The sequence below is a fragment of the Triticum aestivum genome, chromosome 4B (genome assembly GCF_018294505.1).
Source record: "Triticum aestivum cultivar Chinese Spring chromosome 4B, IWGSC CS RefSeq v2.1, whole genome shotgun sequence".
NCBI classification, from domain to species: Eukaryota; Viridiplantae; Streptophyta; class Magnoliopsida; order Poales; family Poaceae; genus Triticum; species Triticum aestivum.
The window spans coordinates 84,007,870-84,017,197 of NC_057804.1; the positions used below are offsets into that span (position 1 = coordinate 84,007,870).

A 9,328-nucleotide genomic window follows, 5' to 3' on the forward strand; every position below is an offset into this window, starting at 1 on the left:
CGCACGCCGCCCCCGCCTCTCCCCTGCCCGCGCGCCCTCGACCTCGCCGCCGCCGCCGTCCACCGCCCTCGACCGCCACCGCCCGAGCCCGAGCTCCCTCGCCGTGAGCCTCTGCTCTCCCCAGCCTCCTCTCCCTCTCCTCTCCCCTGCCCTCCTCTCTCTCTGTAAAAAAATTAGGGTAGTAGCAAATTTACCAAAAAAAATTTAGGGCAGTAGCAAGTTAGCAAAGTTATCAACTTTTCTTAGCAAATTAGGGCAGTAGCTGATTAGCAAATTTTTATTTTTTGTTTTTTAGCAAGTTAGCAAATTTTTGTAGCAAGTTAGCAAAAAAATTAGGTATAAAATTAGCAAAGTTAGCAAGTTAGCAAAGTTACCAACTTTAGGGCAAGTTAGCAAGTTAGCAAATTAGGTATAAAATTTTAGGGCAAGTTAGCAAATTTAGCAAAAAAATAGCAAAGTTAGCAAATTTAGCAAAGTTATCAACATTTCTTAGCAAATTAGGGCAGTAGCTGATTAGCAAATTTTTATTTTTTGTTTTTTTAGCAAGTTAGCAAAAAAAAATAGCAAGTTAGCAAAAAATTAGGCATAAAAAATAGTAGCAAAAAAATTTAAAAAACAGTATCAAAGTTTAAAAAAACAGTAGCAAATTGGAGAATTACTCATATTTTGAATGCTCAAATTGGAGAGCACTATTTTGAATACTATTTTGTTTTTGCAGCCAAATCTCCATGTCGTCCCCGTCGTCATCCCCGTCACAGGCCCCCTCCAACCTCAAGGTGAGACTAGCCAAATCTCCATGTCAATATGAATCCTATAAGATATTTTGAAATGTTTTTGTTCATATTTTCAACCATTGAAATGCAATGATCATCAAGTTTGAATGCAATGATCATCAAGTTTGAATGCAAATAGGATATGTGCTTGTCCAAGTGGCCATGTTTACAGGTAACACCTCCGAGTGGCCTATGTGTTTGCCGGAGTGTTGATTAATTTCCGTTCCGGCAAATTCAGGCGCTCAATATGTCTTTTTTTAGCAAAGATCATGCCGGATTTTTCCATAAATTTTGGCATGACTTGTGCTAGAATATGCAGGAAATATCGAGTGACCTGGATTTTCTAGAAAGATAATTAAACGACATTTCGGGTTGACTTTAAGTCTATCGAGCTCCATACATGAAAATCAAAAAATGAGTGAGGGAGAAAGTCTGCACCATATATGAGAGAGGAAGAAACCCGACTGTTGTCGTGGGGGTCGTTTCTCCTTCTTCTCCGTGTGCTAGACCTTTGTTAGGCACTAGGGGAAGGAGGAGTAACGACCATCACCGACGGTCGAACAATCAGTGAGGGAGTGTGTCCATCATATATGAGAGAAGAAGAATGCCAACTGTTGTCGTGGGGGTCGCTTCTCCTTCGTTCTCGTGTGCTAGACATTTTGGTTTAATGCACTCGGGGACGAAGGGAGGAGCGATCATCACCAACGATCGAATATATACACCACGTGAGCTGAGAGTTTTATAAAAAAAGACTCGACGGACCGATAGTCAACCCGTGTTGATACTCATGATCATGTGCTAAGAACAACTAAATAGGATTGGTTAGATGACTATGATGATGATGTGGTATCGAGTAGAAGTTGTATGATCGATGATGATGAGTAGGACTTGTTATTATGATATCAATGATGAGTTATTTATTATTATGATCGATGATGCATGATGCTAAGTTGTTATATGAGCATGATGAGTGATGAGTTATTATATATATCAGTAGGTGAAATGAATATGGAATAGATTCAAGTGGAGGCAGCATGTGGTGCACATCGAAAGTACTACTAATCCAAACTAGATCAAGTTTGGATTAGTAGTACTTTCGACATGCACCCCATGTTGTCTCCACTTGAATCTACTCCACGTTCATTTCACCCACTGTTATATATAATAACTAATCATGATAATAAAATCATATGATGAAAGTACTGTATATAAGACCCCAACGAAAATAAGACCACAACGGAAATAAGCTGTATTTTCAAAAATACAGGAAAAGTTAGCAGCAACACTTTTCTAAAGAAACGCTACTGCTACTTCCTATTATTTGTAGCGCTTTCCTAGAGAAAGCGCTACGGCTAACTAGATATAGCAGTAGCGCTGGTATTCCAGCGCTACTGCTAACAGTTAGCTGTAGCGCCTTAGTGATAGCGCTTGTACAAGCGCTACTGCTAGCTACAAAACAAGCGTAACTACTAGGGTTTTTCCTAGTAGTGTATGCGGAATCGGCGGCGGCCAGACCGGTGTACGAGGCGAACGCGAAGGCGATGGTCCGGCGAATCGCGCCTGCCGCTCGACCACTCGACGGCGGAAATGTGTTACAATATAAATGAATGAGATTGGAACATGAATATTTTAATTTATAATATGAGAACTAAACTGGAAATAAAGAGGACTTCTTATATTTATTTATTTTGTGAATGGATTCCTTATAGTTAATTATTGTATAGGTATAAAATATTAATAAATATAAGTAGTTTGAGATGAGATGTTTGCATATTAAAAGAAATAGTTTGCAGGATGACCTATTTAGGTCTATATGATTTCTACACAAAGAATATGGCTTTTCTATCTCTACAAATATTACGTTTTTGTCTGCTCAACAATGCTCGATTTTAAAAACTTATGGTGAGCATTTCATGAATATATAGTCCCTCTGTAAGTAATACAATATAAATATATACTCTCTCTATTAGTTTACAGAGGGGGTATGTTTTTCGGCTTGTTCGGTGATGGTTGCTTTATATATAAAGCCGGGAAATCCTTTTTCGTCGTATATTTTTTCAAATAATAATTGACAAAAAGATATAGACAACGAAGCACATTATCGACTGATTGAGCCGCAGCCCACAAGCCACAACATTCTTCTAGGACTTTCCAATTCCAAAGAGCATGGTTTGGCAAAAAAAAAAAGCGAAACCATGACTCATCAAACGTATGTATAATGCCGAACAGGGTGAGGCGACGATGAGCCTGTCAATGGGCGCGTGCCCCCACGCGTGGCAGCACCAGCTACAGCACCGCGGCCGCATGTGGGCCGCCTCCCCGGCCTTCCGCAGGCAGCTCTTCCTGCTCCGCTCTCTCGCGCCCACCTGCGCAGACGGCGGCCGTGCCTCCTCGAGCTCTCTTCGTCCCCACGCGATGTCTGCGGCGGCCGGGCCGGTGTACGAGGCGGACGCGGAGGCGGTGGTCCGGCGAATCACGCCGCCGCTCGACCGCGCAAGGCACAAGGGTCAGGCAGGTCAGTAAGCCGCCCGTCTTAGCTCCTTGCTGGCCCGCGCTATGTGCTTGCGTGCGTGTTAGGTAATGGATTGGGCCGACGATGCTCACACTTGCGCACTCTGTGTTCGTTGGAATGCCTCAGCGCGGAGTGATCTTGGGTTGTAGATCGCAGAAGTAGCGAGAGTCTTGGGGTTGAAGCAGATTGTTTCCTTACCTGTGAGCAGTGTCAACAGGGGCCGAGAGGGCATTTAGGTATAGGGAAAGTTTACCACCTAGGCCAGGCAAGCTATTGGAGAAAATATCGTGGGCGCCTGTAGGGCAGTGTTCACCACCTAGGCTTGTTTCCTTAACATGAGAATTTGTGAAATCACAGTCGATTTTCAGCCAGCATTGGATTCCCGTCCCAGGGTTCCCCTCCGTCTTCAACCTCTAGCCGTCAGATTCTTTCTTTCAAATGTTTTTACAATGTGGAATTTTCCTTTTAAGCCTAGAGCACTAAGTACCTCACCACAAAAGAAGCTATGTGGAGCAATAGATAAATGGATTTATCTAGCATTTATACCAAGCATGTTTTTCTTGAGATAGAAGATTTATACTGAGCTTGAGATGCAACTGGTATGTTGGTTGTTGGGCTTAATTAGCAACCGATGAGCTGAGTATTTAAAGAAAAAAAAACAGTGTGCCCACCGCCTGCCCACAACAATAGCCATGGTCGTCAAGATGGGGAGGATCCACGAATGCATACCATGTGGTGGTTGCTCGGCTGGACATACACAGTGCTCGCTGGCTTGAAGATGAGACGCTGGCCACCGGAGCAAGATGTTGTGCCTGGAGAGATCATGAGACATACAAGTGGAGTGGCCATGATAGAGGCGGCCTTGCGGGGTGGAGTATGGTGAAATAGGGATTTATGGCTTTCAAACTCTTGTATGTATCTTCACCAAAGACTTATTGCTCATTGATGCCTAACAAGAAATTTTAAATATTTAGTGTTCACTCAGGCACCCATTGGGTTGCCCATGGGCGGAAAGCCGAGCCTATACCCGACCCACGACATAATAGGAGGCCCCATGGTTTTGCCTATTTGTGAAACAAGAAACCCATGCCCTACCTGTCGGGTTGGGTACCCATGGTACCCGATCCCATGGGTTAAATGTCCATCATGACTGTAGATTGTGGTTCAGATGTTAAATGTCATGAAATTAATACAAATTTGAGCATTAACTTTTGGCTTTGTTGGAACTGGGAAGATCATGCGGCATCATCCCGAAGAAACATCATGCAGCATGGGAGAGAATTGGTGTTTCGGGTATGTTGAGTTGGGGCCCGCCTCCAGTTTGGAAGCCTATTTTGGGATCTGTGCTCTGCGTTGTTGTTGGGAGTTGCAGGTGCTGGAGCTGTGGGGCTTGTAGAGACTAGGCGAGCTGCATGCCTGACTATGACCCATGGCTGACAGCTGACAAGCACCATCATATAAGAGCCTACATGACAGGAAGGATTTTGATATCAATGCATGTACAAAGCAGAAGATTAGAGAATACCATGTGTTCTTTAAAACACATTTTTTTAAAGGTGAAAAATATGAATCCAACTAATTATATTTTGTAATACAATGGACAATGCTAAATACACGGGACCAACTATCGACAGATGTGTGTACTTTTCTTCAATCCTATGTTCAGGGATACCAAAAAAGTAACTTTTTGTGGATGTTAAATTCTTATGTTTTTATGTTTTTCATTGGAAGACATGCAACTCTTGTGAGCATCTCTGGTGGCCAGGCTTAGATTATGACAGCAAATTTCGGCATTGAATTATACATATGCAACCTTTTGAAGAGATCCTGTGCACGCAATTGACCTTATCTTATATATTTTCAGCGTCTCAGCTCTAAGAAAAGTGTAACAGTTGTAATTTCTGGGGTGGGACCTTTCTAATGGGTGTTAAATCTTATTTAAAGTTGTGGCTTGTGCATTCCATTTTGTTTTTGGATGTTCTCAAATTGCAACAAAAAAATTCTTCAAACTTATCGGTGACATGTCATTGTTGCTTTCCAGGGAAGATAGCAATAATTGGTGGATGTCGCGAGTACACTGGTGCTCCTTACTTTGCCGCTATCTCTGCATTGAAAGTTGTCAGTATCTTCTAAAATTTACCCACATGAATTGCACGTCGATGCTGATGTTTCACATGTTGTTTAGGGTGCAGATCTCTCACATGTTTTCTGCACAAAAGATGCTGCAACAGTAATCAAGAGCTATAGCCCTGAGTTGATTGTGCATCCAATATTAGAGGAGTCCTACAGCGTAAGGTAATTTTAGATGAATTTTGTAGCACAGTGTAATATCAATATGATGTTTCCGATAACCTCAAGTCTATTTTTGTAGGGATGATGAAAGAGAATCTGTTTCTTCTAGCATTCTCACTGAAGTTATAAAGTGGGTGGAGCGCTTTGATTGCATTGTTGTTGGCCCCGGCCTTGGAAGGGACTCATTTCTTATGGTTTGCTTGCATACTTTTAACATCTTCTGAAAATATAATTAATATTTCTGTCCTGTTTAGTTCTTTATTCTTGCTTTCATTGGTTGCTACTTGCTAGTTGTGACTGTTGCTGCATTGCCCTTATTTGACCCCTTAAACATCTTCGTATTTAAAATTTTCTGTTCCTTCTGCATTTATTGTTTTGAGGCCAGCTTGAACCTTTAATCAGGTGGTATTTATATGTGTATTTGTGCTAGTTAAGTCAAAACGTTTTATCGAATCTAATTTGACGATCTTTCCAATATGAAAGATGTATGCAGTCATTAAGTTGCCAGATTTGTAGGGTGGAGTTTATATACACATGTATTCGGTCATGAATCATTAGGCATGGAAGTTCAGGGATATATTCTTTGTAGGGTGGAGTTAATATGCACACAAACTTAGAATCGTTAGGCATGGAGGTTAAACTGTTAGATAGAAATCTGGAGAGTAGAAGAAATATAACAATTCAATAATGTTTCGATATTATGAAAGTTTCTATTTTGTATCACCGTCTCACAATCACATCAATGGTTTTTTGTTGAGATTCTGTCATCTAGGTTTAAGTACAGTAAGAATAAGATAGTATTTAGGTTATCTTCTGTCTTACCTTTACTTCACTTTGCCTATTTGTAGGATTGTGTCAGTAATATAATGAGGCATGCACGACAGGCTAATATCCCAATTGTCGTTGATGGGGTATGACTCGAACTTATTTAATTACCTTTTGTACTCCAAATTAGGGGTGAAACTTGAATTTGTTTTGTATGGTCTGCAGGATGGCCTTTTCCTTATAACCAATAACATTGGTCTTGTTGAAGACAACTCTCTTGCCATCTTAACGCCAAATGTATACGAGTACAAGCGTCTTGTCCAGAAGATTCTTAACTGTGAAGTAAATGAGGAAAATGCTTCTGAGCAACTGACTGCACTTTGCCAAAAGTATGAGCACAATATTTACTACATTTTTCTTTTAATGTTCATCTGTAACCTTGTTTTCTTTCAGAATTGGTGGTGTAACCATCATGAAGAAAGGAAAAGCAGATGTAATTAGTGATGGTAAAAAAGGTATACTGCAAAGCTGCTTGGTTACAACTGTTAAGCTCATGCTTGAAATACATGTGCTTACTCTTCATGGCCTCATCTTTTTGTGTAAAATGCTGCAATTCTCTGTGACTACTACTAGTACTAACTACATTTTGTTTGAACTACTGGATATTTCTTTATCTGAAGTCACACAAGTGAGTACCTTTGGTTCTCCGAGGCGATGTGGTGGTCAAGGCGACATTCTCTCTGGAAGGTCTGTTGGCTTCTCGGTGCTGAGTATTCCTCGCTGTACTTTGTGTCATGCTGACTGTTTATCTCATTGTAATATGTACAGTTTTACATTTGTACACACCATTAATACACTTTTATGCTAATGTTTGTCTCCTCTTTCACCAATATTAGTGTTCTAATGGTAAGGATGCATTTTTTAACATCTGTTTTTGGGTAACCAAATGAATGAACATAGAGTGGTTATTTGTACTCTAACCTGCCTGCTCTCTCTAAACTTTAGAGGCTTTATGATTGTAACGGTAGTTGATTCGAATCACAAACACGCTTGAGGCTTGACGCTTCTAAACTTCAAATGATGTGTACCTAGGCTATATTTTCCACAGCAAATTAATGAAACTCATTCCACACAAGCATACTTCTATTGAGCTCACGTGATATGTGTTTAGGTTTGCACAGCACATCTGCATCTAATGCTTGGAACATATGTATTGGATCCATAATTGCTTCGCAGGATTATACTGTTGTAGTTAAATTACTTGAGATTCACTTTTGTGTGTTGCTTACACTTCAAATTTTTTTCTAATAGATACATTTTTACCATAATTAATTGGACAACTTCCGATAATTCCCAACCTTAGCTGTACACTTGTAAGGTGGATGGTTAGTACTCCCTCCGTTCCTAAATATTTGTCTTTTTAGAGATTTCAAATGGACTACCACATACGGATGTATATAGACATATTTTAGAGTGTAGATTCACTCATTTTGCTCCATATGTAGTCACTTGTTGAAATCTCTAGAAAGACAAATATTTAGGAACGGAGGAAGTATTATCTAAAAATAATAATGATAATGATAATGATAGGTCAACATTAAGTTTCGGGCATCACTGAATGGTCTTTTTCGACGTCTTATGTATGGTTTTTTTGGGCGTTCAATCAACGAAAAATAATAATACAAGCAACCATGAAATTTTATGTTTCCTGTATCTCAAACACACTCCATTTGAAACCAAGGTTGGTGGATTTGTTGTCTAATCTTGTTAACTGATGACAGCGTGGCAGTATTTTCATCATGGGCACGGCACTTTCTCTTGTCAAATGAGCAACCTAAAGAGACTAGGTAATGCTCATTCCTGTTCATCACTAATAATCTAACTCTCTCATTTTAATAAGATCTGATTTTTGCTTTCGCGCAATGCAGTGTGAATCCTATGGTTCTTGGGTGCATAGCTGGCTCTCTATTGCTCAGAAAAGCTGCGGCGCTTGCATTTGAAAAGAACAAGAGATCAACTGTCACTACTGACATCATTGAGTTCTTGGGCCAAAGGTCTGTTGTGTCAGCACTAGATTTTAATCTTGTATGACGGTTCTTTCATTTGAAAATGTCTTTCCCTTGTTGCAGCTTGGAAGATATCTGCCCTGCTGGGCGGTAGTTTCTTGTGGGTTTCTTACCATAATACTGGAACTGCGCCTCGGCATTCTACAATAATAGCAATCCTGTTATCAGGATGTATCGTCACCGTGTTTATGTACATATATCTCTAGTAACAAGAGGATGCTATGATCTGTTGTGTACAACCGTTGTCCAGAAATCCCCAGTGAATTGAAGTTTAGTAGAAGCGGTCGCGGCAGGCGTGCTGCTTTTTGGTTCTCTTTGTTCGATTTTTTTCTTCTTTGGCTTTGTGCATGAACCGACATAGGAACAGACACGACACAGGAACACACGGTTGGAGAACAATCTTGCAATGACAGCGTTATGATGACGACAGGAGACGCTGAGAAAGTAAACTACTAATAAAAACGCACCTAAAATATATTAGGGCTAATAATGGCCTTATGGCAGCTCAGAGAGGTCACTTGAACTCCCTACGGAGGTCATCCAAGCGAACGCCATAATTGAGTAAATTGTAAAAAACCATCACAATTGGACACCCTAATTTTCAGGGTTTTTTCTTCAAAGAACCACCAACATTGGGGTGATAGTTTTCGAAAAATGCGTTGAGTGGATTTCTGACCAGTGGGTCCCTTTGTCAGCCAGGGCGAGACGGCGGCCGTGACGTGCCGTTAGATGGCGTCGGTCTAAACTTAACGAGCTCGAACCCTACCACCATTTTCCCTCAAATTGTGTCTCAACTCCCCCTTGGCTACCCGCTCGTGCTCACATCTCCCCCATGGCCGCCGGCGGCGGCGGCGGATGTGCCGGCAGTGACCTCAGTTTTGTTGAATCTGGTGCCCGCTCCGCCCTTCATCGCTCTCCCA

At 41.1% G+C, this 9,328-nt stretch overlaps 1 protein-coding gene across 1 annotated transcript; it reads left to right on the plus strand.

Moving 5' to 3' along the window:
* The first annotated feature begins 2,977 nt into the window (after nt 1-2,977).
* On the plus strand, nt 2,978-8,720 carry LOC123091154 (ATP-dependent (S)-NAD(P)H-hydrate dehydratase). Its single transcript, XM_044512564.1, has 11 exons — nt 2,978-3,288; nt 5,327-5,403; nt 5,471-5,580; nt 5,657-5,771; nt 6,426-6,488; nt 6,568-6,731; nt 6,796-6,857; nt 7,023-7,089; nt 8,124-8,189; nt 8,271-8,396; nt 8,472-8,720. The coding sequence occupies exons 1-11, from the start codon at nt 2,985-2,987 to the stop codon at nt 8,500-8,502; spliced, it is 1,185 nt and encodes a 394-aa protein (XP_044368499.1). The 5' UTR covers nt 2,978-2,984; the 3' UTR covers nt 8,503-8,720.
* Nucleotides 8,721-9,328: the final 608 nt, after the last annotated feature.

Coding starts and splice junctions, on each gene's coding strand:
- LOC123091154 (XM_044512564.1), top strand. CDS start 2,985: ATGTATAATGCCGAACAGGGTGAGGCGACGATGAGCCTGTCAATGGGC. Junction 3,289..5,326: donor AAGGCACAAGGGTCAGGCAG/GTCAGTAAGCCG, acceptor GTTGCTTTCCAG/GGAAGATAGCAATAATTGGT. Junction 6,732..6,795: donor CTGACTGCACTTTGCCAAAA/GTATGAGCACAA, acceptor GTTTTCTTTCAG/AATTGGTGGTGTAACCATCA.